Consider the following 19,765-nt stretch of genomic DNA (forward strand, 5'->3'; position numbering starts at 1 on the left):
CCCTCGCCTGTCCCCATGTCCCAGTCTGCCCCCTGCCACACAGGGCAGCCTCACCCACACAGGGGCTGGCACGGACGAGCAAGAGGACGGCCGCCTTGGGGCGACCCTGTCCCCAGACCCCGCGACCCTGGGATCCCCCCACCGCCGCCAGGTGGCCCCGCCCAGGAGGCAGGCCCCGCCCGCTCTCGTCGCCCCGCCCACGCTCGGCGCCCCGCCCCTCCCGGCCCCGCCCGCTCTCGGCGCCCCGCCCACGCTCGGCGCCCCGCCCCTCCCGGCCACGCCCTCGCCCCCCGCCCCTCCCGGCCCCGCCCGCTCTCGTCGCCCCGCCCACGCTCGGTGCCCCGCCCCTCCCGGCCCCGCCCTCGCCCCCCGCCCCTCCCGGCCACGCCCGCTCTCGTCGCCCCGCCCCAGCCCGGCCCGGCCCCGCCCGCCTCCGCCGGTTGCGCGTGCGCGGCGTCGGCGTCCTGCCGTTTGAAAGATGGCGCCTGCGGGTCCGCTGGTGCTGACAGAGGAGGCGATCCGGGAGAAGAGCGGCGTGGGGCCCCTCCGCGGCCTGGGTGCGGCGGGGCGCGTGTCGGGGCGGCCCCGGGGTCCGCGGGGGTAGCACGTGTGTCCTCGGCGGAAGCCGGGCTGAGCTCCGCGTGGGCGCCGCTGCGGGCGGCTGAGGGGGCGGGGCGGACGCCGGAGGCGGGGTTTCCAGTATGGGGAACGTTCACCCGTGACCCGCGACCCCGGGCACTCTGTCCCCAGTTCTTCTCCCAGACCCGGGCCCCCTGACCGCATCTCCCCGTGACCCCACGCGGTGCCCACTCGGGGCTGGGGACTTGAACCCAGGGCTTACGGAGGTAAAGCGTGTGCCGAGACGTGCCCGTGGCCCCCAGCCCCATGAGGGCCCCCAGCCCCGCCCGAGCTGGTGCGTCTCTGGAAGCTTCCTTCAGCAGCGGTGTCTGTGCTGTCTGTGGACCCCATCGCCTCGTGTCCCCATCACCCTCTGACTCCAGTCACCCCGTGTCCCCATCACCCTCTGACTCGTCACCCCGTGTCCCCATCACCCTCTGACTCGTCACCCCGTGTCCCCGTCACCCTCTGACTCCAGTCACCCCGTGTCCCCATCACCCTCTGACTCGTCACCCCATGTCCCCATCACCCTCTGACTCCAGTCACCCCGTGTCCCCATCACCCTCTGACTCCAGTCACCCCGTGTCCCCATCACCCTCTGACTCGTCACCCCATGTCCCCATCACCCTCTGACTCCAGTCACCCCGTGACCCCATCACCCTCTGACTCCAGTCACCCTGTGTCCCCATCACCCTCTGACCCCAGTCACCCCCTGACCCCATCACCCCTGTGTGTCCCCTGGGGGCAGCTGCCGCGTCTGTCTCCTGTGTGTCTCCACGAGCCCCCAGCACAGACGGGCGTCTCAGGCCGGGTTGCCAGTCCCCTTGACTCCTTGCACACCTGCGTCACCCTCTTCAACAGGCTACCGTCTCTGCCCAGGGCCCAGCTCCCTGTGCCGCCAGCAGGACAGTAGGACAGTCGTCCTGATGGCCCGGCCCGTAGGGAGGTGGACTTGCTCTCCCCTCGGCTTGCCCTGGACTCTGTCGGCCTCTGTCTGGGGCAGCGCCGGAGCCCGAGGGGAGAGGCGGGTGCCGCAGCACTGCCCTGCCGCTCAGGACTTCCTGCACGCGGTGCCCCTCGGGGCTGGGGACTTGAACCCAGGGCTTGACGAGGTAAAGCGTGTGCCGAGACGTGCCCTTGGCCCTGGGATATGAGCGTCCCCAGCCCCGCCCGAGCTGGTGCGGCTCTGGAAGCTTCCTTTAGCGGCAGGCGCTTGTGGGGGTGGTTTGCTTGCTTTTTGGGGGAGGGGGAGCAGCAGGGTGAGGTCTGGAAGACCTTTGGCAGTAAAGAAGCTGGAATTGGAGGTGCAGTTTCTGATTTCTGACACGATATTCAGACCTCGAGTCACACGGTTGCGTTGTGAGTAGTTTTCAGCTTACGGTGCTGCTGTGTCTTGCTTCTCTCATGACGGCTTGTTTCCAGCTCAAGGCTAGATTAAAATCGTGTGTTTCCAGCTCAAGGCTAGATTAAAATCGTGTGTTTCCAGCTCAAGGCTAGATTAAAATCGTGTGTTTCCAGCTCAAGGCTAGATTAAAATCGTGTGTTTCCAGCTCAAGGCTAGATTAAAATCGTGTGTTTCCAGGTCAAGGCTAGATTAAAATCGTGTGTTTCCAGGTCAAGGCTAGATTAAAATCGTGTGTTTCCAGGTCAAGGCTAGATTAAAATCGTGTGTTTCCAGCTCAAGGCTAGATTAAAATCGTGTGTTTCCAGCTCAAGGCTAGATTAAAATCGTGTGTTTCCATGCTAGCTGAACTCCGGTCCTTGTCTATTCCTGGGACCTACCAGGAGAAGTTCACTCACCTGGGGGACTCTCTGAGGCACCTGACGGGCCTGAAGTCCTTGGATCTCTCTCGCAACTCCCTGGTGAGTCTAGAGGTGAGTCCTCGGCTCTGGTCCGTGGAGCGGAGCAGGCTCCCGCACAGGCCCCGTTCACCTCTCCGGGCCGCTTCATACAGCCCCGGGCCTCCTCCAGTGCCGTGGCACCTTCCACGGGGTGCTGGGGCCCTGGCCCGGGCTGTGCAGTGGCAAAGCCTGCTCCCTACCCGGTGCGCTCCCTCCAGCCCCTTGATTCCGGATGGAGAGTCACTCTCCGGCCACCTGTCCCTCGTCCCCGTGCAGGGCTGCCAGCTGCTGGTAGGGCTGGGTCACCACGAGCCCGAGTCTGGTGCCCCTGCCGCTCATGGGCAAGATTCTTGGCCGGTTGTTGTCGTGGAGCCGGCTGCTGTGTCTCCAGGGGACCAGGCGAGGTCGAGGTCTAGGTGCCTGAGAGAGCCCGACGCCTCGCTTCTGCTCATGGGGGGCTGGACACCGTAGCCTGCAGGGTCCTGCCCACTCACTGCCCACACCTGGCCCCGGGTCCCACGAGCACGATGAGGCCTGCGGGGCCGAGCGTGTCCACGGGTGCCGATGGCTGTGTCGCCCCCACCCCCCGCAGGGCATCGAGTACCTGGTGGGGCTGGAGAGCCTCAACCTCTACCACAACTGCATCCCCACGCTGGCCGAGGCCCTGCGGCTGCGCTGCCTGCCCTGCCTCCATGCCCTGGACCTGCGCCTGAACCCTGTGGCCAGACCCACCGGCCACTACCGGCTCTTCATGGTGCACGCGCTGCCCGCACTGAGGAGGCTCGGTGAGCATGGGGGGGAGGGGTGGCTGGGGTGTCCTCCTGCCTCTGGGGGGCTGTGTACAGTGCCCTGGTGGGGCACTAGGTGTCCTCCTGCCTCTGGGGGGCTGTGCATGTGCGCCCTGGGAAGCACTAGGATGTCCTCCTGTCTCTGGGGCACAGCTCCAGCTGCTGGGGGCAGTGTGACTGGGCCCTTCAGGGGTTGCACTGTCGTCTAGGAGAGAGGCAGGCGTCTCCTCTGGGCCAGGCTTGTGGGACCCGCCCTAGGTAGCAGCTGAGATGGGCGGGAGCCTCGGTGGCTTGCTGTCACCTAGCTGCAGCTGTGGCACTAGGCCTGGTGACAGTGTCCCAGAGTGTGTCTGGTTGTGGCCCCTGGACTCTGAGGGGAGGTTGGTCCCCACAGCCACCTGGCAAGGGTCTGGAACCCTTGGAGCATGCTCTGGGGCTGCCAGGTAGAGAAGGTTCCAGAACGTGTGGGAGCACTGCTCGGGGCCTGTCCCGGTGTCCCCTGCCTCGCGCTGTCACGCTTGGTTTACACGTCCCCCCCAGATGACCGGCCCGTGAGAGAGAGTGAACGGAAAGCATCCCAGCTGCACTTTGCTTCCGAGGAATCACTCGGCTCCACGCAGAGCCTTCTGGCCACAGAGAGAGGCCGCAGGTGAGAGCACCCCTCATCACAGTAGGAGTCTGCAGGTGGCAGCGGCGGTCGGCAGGCCTGCCCATCAGTCTGTCCTGGCAGCTCATGGCGCTCTCCCCACAGGCCCCCACTCTGCAGGGCCAGCTGCCCGGAGCCCCCGGAGCCCTCAGCCAGGCAGGGCCTGGTCCTGGACGCGGACGACGAGGCGGTGCTGACCCTCATTGCTGAGTGCCAGTGGGACCTGAGCAGCCCTCCCAGGAGCCAGGGCTCCAGCCAGGAGTGTGGGGCTGCCCTCGCCAGTGCCCCTGGTGGGTGCCCCAGGGCCCAGGGATGGGGTGCAGGTGGCCCTTTGTGGGAGACTTGAGGTAAGGGGTTCTCGTCTCAGGACACATCAGTGCCCAGTGCAGCCGCCCCGTGGTGGGGGTCTTGCTTCCTCCTCGGAGCAGCTGAGGGACAGAGAGGGCCGTGAAGGGTTGCAGCCCCAGGGCACGTGGTCTCAGGAACCTGGAGTGAGCAGTCATTCTGGCCACTGGGGTTCTGTTGCCCAGGCCTGTGCCCCCAGCCCACCCCCACCCCCATCCGTGTGTCCGCTGAGAACCGTGTATTCCTGCAGTGTGCAGACCCCTGCTGAGCCCCCATGCTCTGCCGCTCCAGTGCGGGGACTCTGCCTGGACAAGCCAGGACAGGCTGGATGGTGGCCCCTGGGCCTGCACCATGGACAGGGAGCTGCAGAGCCCGTTCTGTGGAGAGCCGGTGGCCCACCCCTGCCCCGGGCACCCAGGTAACCTTGCACTGCTGCCCTCCAGCTCTGCGCGTCTTATTACTGCGGTGGGTGTCTCTCGTGGGGACGTCCAGGGCATTTAGTCAGGAAGCCTTTGTCCTCAAGCGCCCCCACTTTCCTTGGACACTTGAGGCCATCTGGGCCAGGGCTTCACTGTTCTCCTTGGTGGGTGATCTTGGGACTCCCCAGAGAGAATGGTTATGGCACGGGCCAGGTGTGTCCCACCCGTATGCAGAGGTGTGCACCTGCACGTGTTCACACACACTGTCCCTCTGTCCGCAGGATCTTACAGCAGTGTGTCCCGTACTAGGCCACGTGGTTCTCCTTCCAGGCAGAATCCTGTCCCTACCTGCACAGCATCATGTGCCTGTCCCCTCACACAGGCCCAGTGTGTCTCCATGCCCAGAGTGACCACAAGCCCAATGGTCCCCTCTGTTGAAATTTAACTTTAAAAGGGTTTGGGGAGCTGCGGCACATAAAAGGATTCACAGTGGGGAGCTGGGGACGGGTTTAAGTAATACGAGGCTTATTATGGCATTACAAAAGCATGGGGCATATATTTAGATACACAAAATAAGCAATCATCATCAAGGGTTAAGAGTACGCTAGGAGGAGTCGGGCTGTAGCTCAGCGGGTTAAACGCAGGTGGCACAAAGTGCAAGGACCGGTTTAAGGATCCTGGTTCGAGCCCCGGCTCCCCACTTGCAGGGGAGTCGCTTCACAAGCGGTGAAGCAGGTCTGCAGGTGTCTGTCTTTCCCTCTCTCTGTCTTCCCTTCCTCTCTCCATTTCTCTCTGTCCTATCCGAAAATGATGACAACAATAATAATAACTACAACAATAAGGGCAACAAAAGGGAATAAATAAATAAATTTTTTTTAAAAAAAGAGTACACTAGGTCTGTAAGGTCTGAGTATAGTTATCAAAAGTTTAGTCCCATAAGACAAACAATTATCGGACCAGAGTAAGGATCCTGGTTCAAGTCCCTGGCTCCCCACCTGCAGGGGTTTGCTTCACAAGCGGTGAAGTAGGTCTGCAGGTGTCTCTCTTTCTCTCCCCTTCTTTGTCTTCTCCTCCTCTCTCCATTTCTCTCTGTCCTATCCAACAACAACGACACCAATAACAACAATAAAAACAACAAGGGCAACAAAAGGGAATAAATGAATAAATTTAAAAAAGATAAACAATTATCAGCTCTGGTAAAGGTTGCTCATCGCTGTAGGGGGTCTACCTGGCGCACCTCCACCGAGATGCTTCTGGCCAGGAGAAGCTGCAGCAACCAAAGAGCCCGAGCTGCTCCAAGTCCCTGCTTTACACCTCCCCTTCTGTGTGTCCCGCCTCAGGGTGACGCCATTCGTGTGCTTCTTCTTCCAGCGTTTGTCCTTCTTCCGTAGCCAGTCAACAGCATCAGGTTGAGCCTGATGTAAAGTTTCGAGACCTCCTTTGAATCTGGAGAGGTGGCAGTCGTTGACTATGTGGGTCATAGTCTGTCTGGAGCCGCAGGGGCAGTTCGGGTCGTCTCTGGCTCCCCAGCGATGGAACATAGCGGCGCACCGGCCATGGCCTGTTCGATAGCGATTGAGGAGGGCCCAATCATAATGTGCTAGGTCAAAGCCGGGTGGACACTTGCAGGGGTCTGTGATGAGGTGCTTGTTCTTTACCTCAGCTGACTGCCAACTCTGTTTCCAAGAGTCTGGAACAGAGAAGTTCAGTGTAGGCGTAGGGGACCAGATTGGGTGACGAGACGTCAAGTGTTAGGCAGGGTGGGTGAAGATATCCGCGTATATTGGCAGGTCCGGTCGAGCGTAGACGTGGGAAATGAACTTAGATGATGCCGCATCCCGATGAATATCTGGCGGGGCGATGTTGCTAAGAACTGGCAGCCATGGAACCGGGGTGGAACGGATGGTTCCAGAAATTATCCTCATGGAGGAATATAATTTGGAATCGACCAAGTGGACATGGGGGCTACGGAACCATACTGGGGCACAGTATTCTGCAGTGGAATAGCATAATGCCAAAGATGATGATTGTAGTGTGGAAGCACTCGCGCCCCATGAGGAGCTGGCCAGTCTTGCAATGATGTTATTCCTCGCGCCCACCTTTGCTGCAGTTTTTATGAGATGTTCGTGAAATGACAGAGTGCGATCGAGAGTAACGCCAAGATAGACTGGCTGGTCTTCATGCCGGATTCTCGTATCGCCAAGCTGCACATTAAGCTCACGCGAGGCCGAGGCATGGTGTAGATGGAAAACAGATGATACCGTTTTTGCAGTGCTAGGGATTAGTCGCCATTTTTTACAGTAATCAGATATCAGAAACATGTCTTTTGTGAGTGTTTCCTCGAGGATGTCGAACTTGGATGCCTGAGTTGCACAGCAGATGTCATCAGCGTAGATGAACTTCCTTGAAGAAGTTTCTGGGAGGTCACTGATGTAAATATTAAATAGCGTAGGAGCCAGAACAGAGCCCGGGAGGAGGCCACTTGAGACAAGTCTCCATCTGCTAGACTTGTCACCCAGATGCACCCGGAATCTTCTGTTTTGGAGAAGAAACGATATAGTGTTGGCCACCCATGGAGGCAGGCATCTTGAGATCTTGACTAGGAGACCACGGTGCCATACCGTGTCATAGGCTGCTGTGAGATCAACAAAGACAGCACCCGTCTTTAAATTCTTCTGGAATCCATTTTCAGTGTAAGTTGAGAGGGCCAGGGCTTGTTCACAGGTAGATCTTCCTGGGCGGAAACCAGCTTGGGCGGGTGATAGGAATTTCTCTGTAAGATGAGAAATACGTGACAGAAGCAGCCTCTCAAGGAGTTTGTAACACACGGAGAGGAGAGAAATTGGTCTATAGCTGGCGGCCAGTGTTGGGTCTTTCTTTGGTTTCAAAACCGCTATAATCTTCGCAGGACGCCAAACTTTGGGCATAGACTCAGATTCCAAGATGTGGGACAGGAATGAAGCGAGCATAATGGTTATGCAAAGAGACACTCATGCCTGAGGCTCCGAAGTCCCAGGTTCAATCCCCCGCACCACCATAAGCCAGAGCTGAGCAATGCTCTGGTGTTTCTCTGTGTGTGTCTCTCTCCCTGCATCTAAATAAATAAGTAAAATATTTTTTAAAAAAAGAAGCCTTCATCTAGAAACATATTCAGGGCTGCAGTCAGTCTAATATCCAGCAACAACATCAATAACAACAATAAAAACAAGGTCAACAAAATGGAAAATAAATAAAATTTTTAAAAAGTATTCCCTTTTGTTGCCTTTGTTGTTTTATTGTTGTAGTTATTATTATGTCGTTGTTGGATAGGACAGAGAGAAATGGAGAGGGGAGGGGAGGGGAGGACAGAGAGGGGGAGAGAAAGACACCTGCAGACCTGCTTCACCGCTTGTGAAGTGACTCCCCTGCAGGTGGGGAGCCGGGGCTCGAACCAGGATCCTCACGCCGGTCCTTGTGCTTTGTGCCACGTGCACTTAACCCGCTGCGCCACCGCCCGACTCCCATAGCCAGTCATTTAACTAGAGCTTGGCACTTTGGTAAGGGAAGAACTGGGTATTACTAGCTGGTCAGTATGCGCCCTCATCCTAGCAGGGTCACTGGTGGCCTTGTAAATAGGGTTAGGGGTATACTGTGTAGCTCACGTGCCATAGGGCATAGGACAGATTTATTTTTCCTGCATGGTCAGTACCAAGACTTCTAGAATGTGTTTGTGCTTGAGCATTAGAGAGGTTAACTAGAGCACAGTAGCAAAACATCTGTAAAAGCTATGAGGAGAGGACACCAGACACTGGTGGATACAGTTTCTATTCACTTTTGACTAAAAGACACAGGTGAGTATAATAGCATATTCAAATAAATCACGTCCCCTTAGACTAGAAGTTTAAAGACTAAGTGACACGGTTAAGCGGCCCATTAAGATCATGCCTGTAGTAAGTGGCTATCCTAGAGTCATCCAATAGTCTCACCGCCATGTGAGCTGGAGGGCCAGGACCCTGCTTTTTGTTCTCTGGTAGAAAATTATCTCCTGCATAAGTTTTGGATGGACAGTGGATCACCCAGTGAAAGCCTTATTTACAACGTGGACATTTAATAGATGGGGGGGGGGGTTGAATATCTATCATTTCTATTTAATCTACAATTAGGCTGCGGGGAATTAGCTTTGCAGTCTCTTTGGACGTGACCCGCATTGTTGCACTTAACCCAGCATCGCCTGTGCTGAGCCGGCGACATGGCGGCATGATTTACTGCGGCTATGACCTGTGCCTTACGGGTTTGCGTCCCAGTCACACTACATGCCTGATCAACTGAGCAGTCTTTAAATTTTGACCCGTAAGTGGTCCAAGGACACCTTTACAAAGCTGATTGTTTGGTAAGGATTTCCTGCGGCCTCTGTTACCAATTTGTCAATCGCCTCCTGTAATCTAGCAATAAAATCCATGTAGGATTCTGTAGCATTCTGGAAGATAGCTCTGAAGGAACCAGCCGGAGTGCTTGGATCAGGGATTTCATTCCAAGCTTTAAGTGCTGCCTGGGCAGCAAGCCGCATCCCTTTCCATCTGAGGTTCATCTGCTCGCTGGGAGAGGCAAAATTACCCTCACCCACTAATTGATTGGGGGGATTTTTGTTCTGTATGGCTAGAGCTGTAGCAAACTCTTTGTCTTCATGAAACCACAGAGCACTCGCAGAATTTGGCACTACAGTTTTCACCAGTTTCCAGTCAGGAGAAGACAGTCAGTGTCTGCAATGTATGTGACACAGCCCCCAGTGAAAGGAGCCTGTAAGCCACTGTGCTTAACTGACTGTCTGAGACCTTTATAAACCTGAGAGGGCAAAGCTTCGTGTTTCATCTCAGCCCCTCCCCCTGTAGTGAGGACAGGAAAAGCATTGAGTTCAAGGCCTCACTCAATAGGAATTTCTGTTTTTTATCACTGGTAGCAGGCAAACCTGGGTCTATAGTGGGTGAAGGCAAGGGAGAATGAGGAGGAATTAGGAAGCAGTTGAATGAGTCACTTGGGACCCTAGGAAGAGGTAGTAGAGGTAAGACTGGATTAAATGGTGTGGAGTCACGGGGTAGCCAGTTGAAGTGTGTGTGGAAGGGGGGATGTTGACCTCACAGGAAGAGGGGGTGGAGGTGTCAGAGGCTGCATGGAGGTTGTGGTGGTGGGGTGGTGTAAGGAATAGCGAGACAGTAGAAGGAAGGGTGTCCAGATAGAGGCAGGTTAGCTGGGTTAGGCTCAGTAGAGAAGTGTGAGAACACTTGGGTTTCAGGCCTGACAGGAACCGTTTGTGTCTGAGAAGAGGAGGCAGGAGAAGTGGAGTTCAAAGCAGGAGGAGGAGGCTTTAGGGAGCAGTAGTCCTACAGAAAAGCCTGCAGCTGATTTAGAGCAGAAAGGCCGCGCTTATTAACCTGTTTGCTGTGACTAGGCCAATATTTTTCAGTAAATAATCTCCAATTTGTGTCCATATCTCAACTGATAGAGCTGTATTTTTGGAAAGAGGTCCAGAGACCACCTCTGTTACATTTTACAACTTTAATTCTTGGCTGAAACACTGAATTTTACCTCTCTTTAAAGTCACTTTCAACTGTCTTAGGTGAAAACTGTCTTCTTTAGAATGCAGTACCCATTGTGGCGGTTTAGAAAGGGTGAGAGTGAAAGAAAGCTTAAAATTAATTGTCGGTCACTTACCGATAATTAGCATGTCTGTTGGGTCCCTAATCAGCTTAAAGTCAAATCAAAAGGGAAAGGGCAGATAAAGAGCCTTCGGGTAAAAAAAATAACAAGTGTGGTAGATAAAAGTCAAGGAGAAACTGCTTTGAGCAGAAGAACAAACAAAAAAAAAAGGAATGGGTAACCACTGAAACACTTTTGGGACCCGCAGTAGGGAAAATCAAAGTGGACTCAACATGTGGGAGATACAGATAAACTGCATAGAACAAAAAATGGGTAGGGTGAGGGAGCCGGGCAGTAGTGTGGCGGGTTAATCAAGGACAGAGAGAAATGGAGAGAGGAGGGGAAGACAGAGAGGGGGAGAGAAAGATAGACACCTGCAGACCTGCTTCACCTCCTGTGAAGCGACTCCCCTGCAGATGGGGTGCTGGGGGCTCGAACCGGGATCCTTAGGCCAGTCCTTGTGCTTCGTGCCATTTGTGCTTAACCCGCTGTGTTACCGCCCGACTCCCAGGAACAAATATTTTTTTAAGATGGGTAGGGTGAAATTAAAGTCAACCAACTGAAAATAGGGGTGGGATAAAAAAAAATTGCAACGCATTGAGGCGCCATTTGATGTGATTTAACTTAAAAAAGGGTGGCTTAGAAACAGGAGTTTACCTGAAGGTTTACCGGCGAGCAGAGTCACGTGTTCAGTTCCCAGGAGAAGTAGCCATGGCGGAACCTGGGGCGTCTCCGCCGAGATGCTTCTGCCCAGGAGAAGCTGCAGCAGCCAGAGAGCCAGCTGCTCCAAGTCCCTGCTTTACACCTCCCCTTTGTGTGTCCCACCTCAGCCTGATGTCATTCATGTGCTAATAGTCCCAAACTCCTGTTGGGGTCACAACACACTGTGTCCCCTCACACAGGCCCTGTGTGTCCCCGCGCCGTGTGAGTGCCCACAGGTGAATGTCCCTGGGCGCACAGCTTGCTCATACAGTGTGTCTTGTCCAGCATCCCCAGCGCTCCTGACCCTCCCAGGCAATTAGGCTCTGCTGCCCCCTGCTGGCTGTGCTCTGCTGTGTTTGGGGAACAGTGAAGCAAATGTTCTTGCTCAGGAGAGCACAGCCGCAGGGGCCTGCACTGTCACACCTGCATACCTGCACACACCTGGCCAGTGTGCCCTGGCCTGAAAGCTGGCTCACGGCATGCTCCTGGCTGCAGAGCCCACAGATGTGGAGGACTCGGCCGTGTCTTCTCAGAAGTCCAGTCTGTCGTCCCAGAAGGTGTCCGCCCCTCTGCCTGGCCCTGACAGGCGCAGGAAGCAGAGACTGCCGGGAGGAAGATTCCAGGTGCTGTCAGAGCAGGAGTGCTCCAGCTGCTCGGAGGGGCCCGAGGGAGCCTCGAGCCACGAGCCCAGCCTAAGCAGACACAGTGGCTCTGGGAGCCGCAGCGAGAAGACCTGCGCCCACTCAGACATGTTGGGGTCCGAGAGGCCGTGGCCGCCCAGCACCAGTGCAGCCAGCGAGCCACGGCCCACGGTGGGTGGTGCGTGCCTGAGCCCCATCGGGATGGGGCAGGGACCCTTGAGGGGTGGAACTCCCTGCCCCCTGGGCCTGCCTGAGGGGTGGGGCTCCCCCCTTTGGAACAGCCCCAGGGGAGGGGTGAGGCCCTCCTGCCATGGGCTCCCCCTAGCCTGAAGCAGGTGCTGGGCAGGGGAGCATGTCACAACTTGGGTCCCCGCTATCTCCCAGGTGTCCCCGCGGCCCGGGAGGAAGGAGGCCCCCGGGACAGAGCTGCCGGAGATGCTGCTGGGCCTGCTGGATGGGCACTGGGGCGATGATGAGGCCTTCCAGGGTGAGGGAGGGGCTCCTACCACAGGGGAAGGGCCCCCCAGAGGGAGGGGCTCCTGCACAGGAGGAAGGTGTTCACCTGGGGCAGAGGGCGTGCGGGGACCCTTAGCTTCCCCACCCGTTCTGGCTTGCTGGGAGCCCCTCACCTGTTGCTTCAGGTGTGTCAGTGTTGGGGAGCCCTTGTCTGTTCCTCCAGGTGTGTGGACTCTCTGCTCCCCGTCTTAGTCCCCCACATTGGCTCTTTCCCCAGCTCAGGCCCAGCACGTCTTGTCATCTCTTCGAGAACCCGCAGCATCTGAGGACCAGTCCTCGGTTCTGACTGAGAAGCTTAACTACCTGACTCTGGAGAACAAGTCCCTGCAGAGTCTTCTAGCAGAGCAGCAGCAGCGGCACCGTGAGGAGATGGGGCAGGTGCAGGCGGAGCTGAGCAACACTCGAAAGGAGCTGGTGAGTGGGGTCTACAGCTCAGCCCCCCACAGCACTACCCAGCTCAACCCCCCCCCCCGGCCTGTGCCGGCTCCAGGCAGTGTGTCCTCGGTGTCTCCCCCTAGGACCCCGAGGAGGGAGGTGGCTGGGGACGGTGGGGTGGGTCTCTGTAGTTGTCTGCCTGGACCAGCCGCGGGACCCCTTGTCCTGACTGACAGCAAGGAGCCCGGGAAAGCCAGCGCCCACACAGCCTGCCATGCGGAGCCCAGGCTGCAGAGTGGGCCCACCAGGCCCTGGGCTGCCTCTGCTAGGCCATCACACGTTGTACCTTCCTTGAGTGAGGCCCTGGCTCAGACCCCAGGAGCCGGGGAGTGCCACACGTGGTGAAGCAGTACTGTGGTTCTCCCCATCACCCACCCGATCTCTCTAGAATAGAAAGAATGAGAAAGTTGACCTGGCTGTGGGGTGTCGTACACAGTTACGACTGAATTATGATTACACAGTGATAAAAGGGGAACCTACTTGTTGCTTCGGATTTAAAAAAGAAAAGAAACTATGGAAAGACTATCTCGGGAGTCAGGCGGTAGCGCAGCGGGTTAAGCACAGGTGGTACAAAGTGCAAGCACCGGCATAAGGATCCCAGTTCGAGCCCCCGGCTCCTCCCCACCTGCAGGGGAGTCGCTTGACAAGTAGTGAAGCAGGTCTGCAGGTGTCTATCTTTCTCTCCCCCCTCTCTGTCTTCCCCTTCTCTCTCCATTTCTCTCTGTCCTATCCAACAACGACAACATCAGTAACAACAATAATAACTATAACAATAAAAAAAGGAAGTTGGGCAGTAGCACAGCAGGTTAAGCGCAGGTGACAAAAACACAAAGGACCAGTGTAAGGGTCCCGGTTCAAGCCCCCGGCTCCCCACCTGCAGGAGAGTCGCTTCACAAGTGGTGAAGCAAGTCTGCAAGTGTCTGTCTTTCTCTCCCCCTCTTTGTCTTCCCCTCCTCTCTCCATTTCTCTCTGTCCTATCCAGCAGTGATGACATCAGTAATAACTACAACAATGAAACAACTAGGGCAAGAAAAGGGAATAAATAAATAAATTTTTTTTAAAAAAAAAAGAACTCTGTTTAAAAGAGAGAGAAAGAAAGACTATCTCAAATAGTGGAAACCTAACTTCACAGCTGGAGAAACTGGAGGAAGAAGAGTGAGGTTAGCAGAAAATGAAACAATAGAAACCAGAGCTGGACCCTCAGAACACAAAGAGAACAGGGAGAGATCAGCAATATTGAGGAATGGGCACAAGGGGCCAGACAGTGGCACACCCAATTAAGTGCGCACATTACAGTGCACAAGGACCCGGGTTCGAGCCCCCGGTCCCCACCTCCAGGGGGAAGCTTCACAAATGGTAGAGCAGGGCTGCAGGTGTCCCGCTGTCTCCCTTTCCACCTTGATTTCTGTGTCTCTATCCAAAAGAAAAGAGAAAATACTTTGTTGGAGTAAGGGAAGAAAGAGAAGATTCAAATAGTGTCAGAAATGAAAGGAGTCAGCCAGTGGAGGTCTCAAGAGTTGGGTCAAAAAGACTGTCAGTTAGCTGTGGACACATTAGGTAGCTTCCTGGGGACACAGCCTCCAAGACTGAACTAAGAAGAAGTACCGTGAACACACCCAGGGAAACAGCTGCACTGCTGAGCAGAAGCCTCGCTCTTGTGAGGAGTGGAGACCTACAGCCTCGATGCTCCCGGAGGCTCCTTCTGCGCTTAAGCAGCAGAAGCATGCTGGGTCCATAAACCAGAGGCCGACGGGTCGGAACAAGTCAGCATGGTGGTGCCAGAGTCAGACAGGCACCCGGAGAACCCCCTGCAGGAAGGCAGAGTGGGAGGCTGAGCCTGAACACAGCAAGCCCCCAGTGCAGGGCACTTCAGGCACTGACTAGGTGGGAGCCCCGAGAGTCGGGGAGCAGCTGGGCAGGACCCCGCATGCATTCCTGCTAAAAACAGCTGAAGAGGTAGAGGACTGCTGCTCCCTCAGCCTGGAGCTGCGCAGGGTGGCCCTCCCACGGCTCGGCCAGAGGCATGGCGACCAGAGAGAGGAGTTGTGCCGCGGTCACGGGAGCTCCCCAAGGTCCCACAGCCAGTCCCAGGACAGCCTGAGGGGGAGCCAAGAAATGGCCTCTTTGCAATGATGTCAAGAATAAGCTACTTGGGAGTAAATGTGCCAGGGGTTAAAGGCCACTCACTCATGAGAAACAGAGGGAAAGTGAAGAGGACACAGACAGAGGCTGTCCCGACTGGGGTGCAGGGGTTCCGGGAGAGCGCCCTGCTGTGCAGCCCCCACTCACAGCACGGCCACTTTCCTGAGCTCCTCACGGGCAGCCCTCAGGGTTGGCACTGAAATGGCCCAGCTCTCGGAGGGGCAGTGAGGCCACCCGGGCACCCCAGGTGTAAGCTATGAGTGCACAGCCCTGTCTCCTCTCGCTGACGTTGCGTTCTGGTGACATGGGGCCTCCTCCAGTTCTTCACGGCATGGCACAGCAGTTCTGCGCGGCTGTGTCCTGAGGAGCCCGCAGCCCCGTGCTCAAACCAGTGGGCTTCGCATCTTCAGGGCTGACTGGCTGCAGCTCCGCCCAGGACCCTTGCACCACGGCCCCCGTGAGCAGCACCTCAGCCCCGTCCTTCCCCCAGAGCTCTCCACACCCCCAGGAGTCTCAGAGGTGCCCCCAGCAGAGGCCATGCACCAGACACCATGGTGGGGTGAGGGGTCCGGCACCAGGTGGCAGGACCCTGCCTGGGCAAGAGGCACAGGGGTGCAGACCCCGGAGGCCTTGTACACCTCTGACCTGGGCCTGGGTCCTGTCAGCGGTGGGATTTCTCTCGTTCTGTAGGTGGGGTGAGAGCCCACACAACACCTGGTCTGGAAGGGCCGCGATCACACAAGGGGATGGCCAATCTGGAGGCCGTGGGGCTTCCTGGAGGGGGGGGGTGACGGGAGGGCTGCTGGCAGCTGCTGTGTGTGTGGCGGTGGCCCCATCCGCCCCCACCCCCCCCCACGCCCTTGTGTCTTTGCCGCCCAGCCCCACTGTTCACGCAGGAGGACCTGAGGCGGCGCTTGGACAGGGCCCTGGGTGACAATGACAGCCTCAAGTCTCTACTATCCAGCCTGAAGGAGGCCAGGAGCTCAGACGCTGCCGCCTTGCAGCCACAGATCGCTGGTGGGTGTCACAGGGCCAGGCTCGGGGCAGGGGCGTGGGCACACAGCCAGGCTGCCCTGCCCGGGAAGCAGGAACAATGGACACATGTATGCAGACCTCAGCCTGTCTGTGCCCAAAGCTCTCTGCCACTCGGCCCACACTGGATGCCGTGCCAGCTCCAGTCTGCAACGTCTGCCACCTGCCACCTGTTACCTGGTGTTTGACTGGAGTGGGCGGGCCACCATCCTGGGAAACAGGTGCACCTGCACCCACTGCCCTCCCCTGTTACCACCCCGTCCGACCCCCCTCCTGTCCTGTCCCTGTCCCTGTCCCCAGGGCTGCAGAGCAGCGTGAAGAGGCTGACTGAGGAGGTGGTGGAGCTGCGGCAGCACCTGGGCCAGTACGACAAGGTCCAGGAGCTTGTCCACATGCTGCAGGACAGCCACAGGTGCGGCCACCCTGGCTTTTGCTTGTGACGGGGCTAGAGAGACCAGGGGTGGGAGTGAGACTGCCCCTCGGCCAGGCCCTTGCCCTGTGCCCACCCTGCTGTCCCCTTGGCCAGACCTGTGGTGTCCCTGTCCTGCTGTCCAGCACAGCACTCAGCAGGGGGCTGCCAGCAACTGCCCTGTGCCTGCCGTGGGGGTGGCTCCAGCTGGCCCCCGCGCCACGGTGTGTCCTCTGCCGACGGAGGGTGGCCCACCCATGTCTCGCGAGTCCGGCTGACTCCTGGGAAGAGGCTCAGCACCTGATCCCTCCCTGCAGCCACTACCAGGTGGCAGGTGGTGAGGGTGCTGTGTGCCCAGCGGGGCTAGGAGGGGCCCTTCCCCGGCTGGGTAGGGACAGGCTCGCCGTGTGCTGGTCCCAGTCCCTCTCTGTGGGCCCTGCTGCACCTGGATGCAGTGGTCTGAGAGGTGGGCAGCTTGTGAGGCCGTACCCCCAGTCCCTGGTGGGCCCAGGGGTGGCATGCGGGTGTGTGAAGCCATAACCCCCAGTCCCTGGTGGGCACCAATGAGCGGGTATGTGAAGCCACTATCCCGCAGCTCCCTGGTGGGCACCAATGAGCGGGTGTGTGAAGCCGCTATCCCCCAGCTCCCTGGTGGGCCCAGGGGTGGCATGCAGGTGTGTGAAGCCGCTGTCCCGCAGCTCCCTGATAGGCACCAACGAGCAGCTGCTGCAGGAACTGGGTCGCGCGCGGGCACAACACCGGGCAGAGACGGAGCAGCTGCACTGGAGCTACCGGCAGCTCAAGAAGACCCTGGGCCTGGCCCCGCCCGGCTCCCCCTGATGCCACCCCAAGGTATGCCCAGGCTCCCCTTTGCTCTGCACCCGCATGGGGGAAAGGGGAGATGCGGGCAGAGGATATTGCCGTCCCACCGCAGGGGAGGGGAGGCCCAAACTGCTGTTCCGCCCCGCAGGGGAAGAAGATGGAGCTGCTGTCCTGTCTACAGGGGAGGTGGCACCATCTTCCCCCGTCCTGGTGGGGGAGCTCTCAGTACAGCGCGCCCTCCTCCCTCCCTCTGGCCCCCGTGGCTGCATGGCAGCAGGGACAGGATGACCCTGGCCTGGGGTCTGGCCTGCCCCGCCAGCCCCCGTCAGCCCTGTACTGCAGACCTGAGTGCCGAGTCTTGGGGGTCACGCCATCTGCCAACAGGGTTTGTGTAGCTGGTGGATCCAGGACGGGCTGGGGGACACACCCTGAACAGAGGCCATCCCTGGGGTGGAGAGCACCCGAGGGCATGGTGGGCACGTAGAGGTTCTGGGGTCTGTCCACACTCCAGTCCCTCCTATAGAGGCCTCACGCTGTTCCTGGGACCTGATGTGAGGCCGTTTCTAAAGGGCTTGTTGGGGCTTCACTTTTTCTCTTAAAGTTCAGTTATCTGTTGAGAGAGAGAAGCCCCTCAGCCACAGCCCCAGACAGCGGACCTCAGTCTCTGAGCCCTGGCGCTGGGATGTGGAAACCCTGTTAGTTGTGTGATGACGACTCCAACCACCTCTGTGAGCCCAGGTGTCCTGGCCTGGGAGTATGGCCTTTGCCCTGGTGCTGGGTGGACCTGCCCGCAGTGTCCGCTCTGAGTGACCAGAGTGGGCCTCTTGGCCCGGTTCTTGTGGCGTCCGGCATGTGCCCACCCATCCACACAGTGACTGGTAAACAATGGCATTTATCATTTCTTTTTTGTCGTCATCCTCTTCTTCTGCGTCCTGCACAGGTGTGAAAGGCCAGATGCCTGCGGTGCTAAAGAGGGAGAATGGTGTCCAGGGTTTTACACACCTGTGTTGCTATCACTCAGCTTTTGCTGCCTCCATCCACTGTTAGAGCTTCACTGCCATCTCCACAGCCTGCTGGGGTGGGACGTCGTGGGGGCCGCAGCCTGGGAGGCAGACACTGACATCTAGGAGAGCCCCCCACTGACTCTGAGGAGAGAGGAGCCCCCACAGCCCCTGAGAAGAGAGGAGCCCCCACTGACTCTGAGGAGAGAGGAGCCCCCCACAGGCCCTGAAAAGAGAGGAGCCCCCACTGACTCTGAGGAGAGAGGAGCCCCCCACAGGCTCTGAGGAAACCCTCTTAGTTGTGTGATGACTCCAACCACCTCTGTGAGCCCCAGGTGTCCTGGCCTGGGAGTATGGCCTTTGCCCTGGTGCTGGGTGGACCTGCCCGCAGTGTCTGAGGAGAGTGTCTGAGGAGAGAGGAGCCCCTCACAGGCCCTGAGGAGAGAGGAGCCCCCCACCCGCCACAGGCTCTGAGGAGAGAGGAGCCCCACTGATTCTGAGGAGAGAGTGGTCCCTCACAGGCCCTGAGGAGAGAGGAGCCCCCCCACTAACTCTGAGGAGAGAGGAGCCCCCCACTGACTCTGAGGAGAGAGGAACCCCCCACAGGCCCTGAGGAGAGAGGAGCCCCTCACAGGCCCTGAGCAGAGAGGAGCCCCCCACCTCCCACAGGCTCTGAGGAGAGAGGAGCCCCTCACTGATTCTGAGGAGAGAGGAGCCCCTCACAGGCCCTGAGAGGAGCCCCCCACTGACTCTGAGGAGAGAGGAGCCCCTCACAGGCCCTGAGGAGAGAGGAGCCCCCCACCCACCACAGGCTCTGAGAAGAGAGGAGCCCCACTGATTCTGAGGAGAGAGTGGTCCCTCACAGGCCCTGAGGAGAGAGGAGCCCCCCCACTAACTCTGAGGAGAGAGGAGCCCCCCACTGACTCTGAGGAGAGAGGAGCCCCCCACAGGCCCTGAGGAGAGAGGAGCCCCTCACAGGCCCTGAGCAGAGAGGAGCCCCCCACCTCCCACAGGCTCTGAGGAGAGAGGAGCCCCTCACTGATTCTGAGGAGAGAGGAGCCCCTCACAGGCCCTGAGAGGAGCCCCCCACTGACTCTGAGGAGAGAGGAGCCCCTCACAGGCCCTGAGGAGAGAGGAGCCCCCCACTCACCACAGGCTCTGAGAAGAGAGGAGCCCCACTGATTCTGAGGAGAGAGTGGTCCCTCACAGGCCCTGAGGAGAGAGGAGCCCCCCCACTAACTCTGAGGAGAGAGGAGCCCCCCACTGACTCTGAGGAGAGAGGAGCCCCCCACAGGCCCTGAGGAGAGAGGAGCCCCTCACAGGCCCTGAGCAGAGAGGAGCCCCCCACCTCCCACAGGCTCTGAGGAGAGAGGAGCCCCTCACAGGCCCTGAGGAGAGAGGAGCCCCTCACAGGCCCTGAGGAGAGAGGAGCCCCCCACCCCTCACAGGCCCTGAGGAGAGAGGAGCCTCCCACTGAGAGACCCCCCCCCCACAAGCTCTGAGGAGAGAACACCCAGCTGCCCCCCTTGTGTGCTAACCAGCTGGGCCTCTGCCTGGACAGTCTGAGCTCACACTACAGTGTCCCCTCTGACCCTCAGCCTGAGGCGGCTCCCCCTGCTAGTGAGCTGTAGCCGCCTCCTCTGAGCCTGGCAGTAGGGACTGAAGTGCAGCCCAGATGGACCCTGGGCCTGGAGGGCTGGGCATCATGACCTCCCTGGCTTCCTTCAGAGACAG

General features: G+C 58.5%; 1 protein-coding gene across 11 annotated transcripts; it reads left to right on the forward strand.

Moving 5' to 3' along the window:
- The first annotated feature begins 455 nt into the window (after positions 1-455).
- On the forward strand, positions 456-17,932 carry CEP72 (centrosomal protein 72). Of its 11 annotated transcripts, XM_060191076.1 has the most exons (14): positions 456-557; positions 2,366-2,493; positions 3,053-3,245; positions 3,789-3,897; positions 4,000-4,184; positions 4,490-4,657; positions 11,529-11,845; positions 12,059-12,161; positions 12,408-12,604; positions 15,664-15,784; positions 16,100-16,211; positions 16,804-16,828; positions 16,932-17,060; positions 17,179-17,314. In XM_060191076.1, the coding sequence occupies exons 1-13, from the start codon at positions 479-481 to the stop codon at positions 17,046-17,048; spliced, it is 1,854 nt and encodes a 617-aa protein (XP_060047059.1). In that variant the 5' UTR covers positions 456-478; the 3' UTR covers positions 17,049-17,060; positions 17,179-17,314. The 11 variants fall into 11 exon arrangements, with proteins under 11 accessions (XP_060047059.1, XP_060047052.1, XP_060047057.1 ...); XM_060191069.1 differs by having other exon boundaries at positions 16,804-17,060; positions 17,179-17,932; XM_060191074.1 differs by having other exon boundaries at positions 11,529-11,656; positions 16,804-17,060; positions 17,179-17,932.
- The last annotated feature ends 1,833 nt before the right edge of the window (positions 17,933-19,765 follow it).

Source organism: Erinaceus europaeus, chromosome 5, assembly GCF_950295315.1.
Source record: "Erinaceus europaeus chromosome 5, mEriEur2.1, whole genome shotgun sequence".
NCBI lineage: Eukaryota > Metazoa > Chordata > Mammalia > Eulipotyphla > Erinaceidae > Erinaceus > Erinaceus europaeus.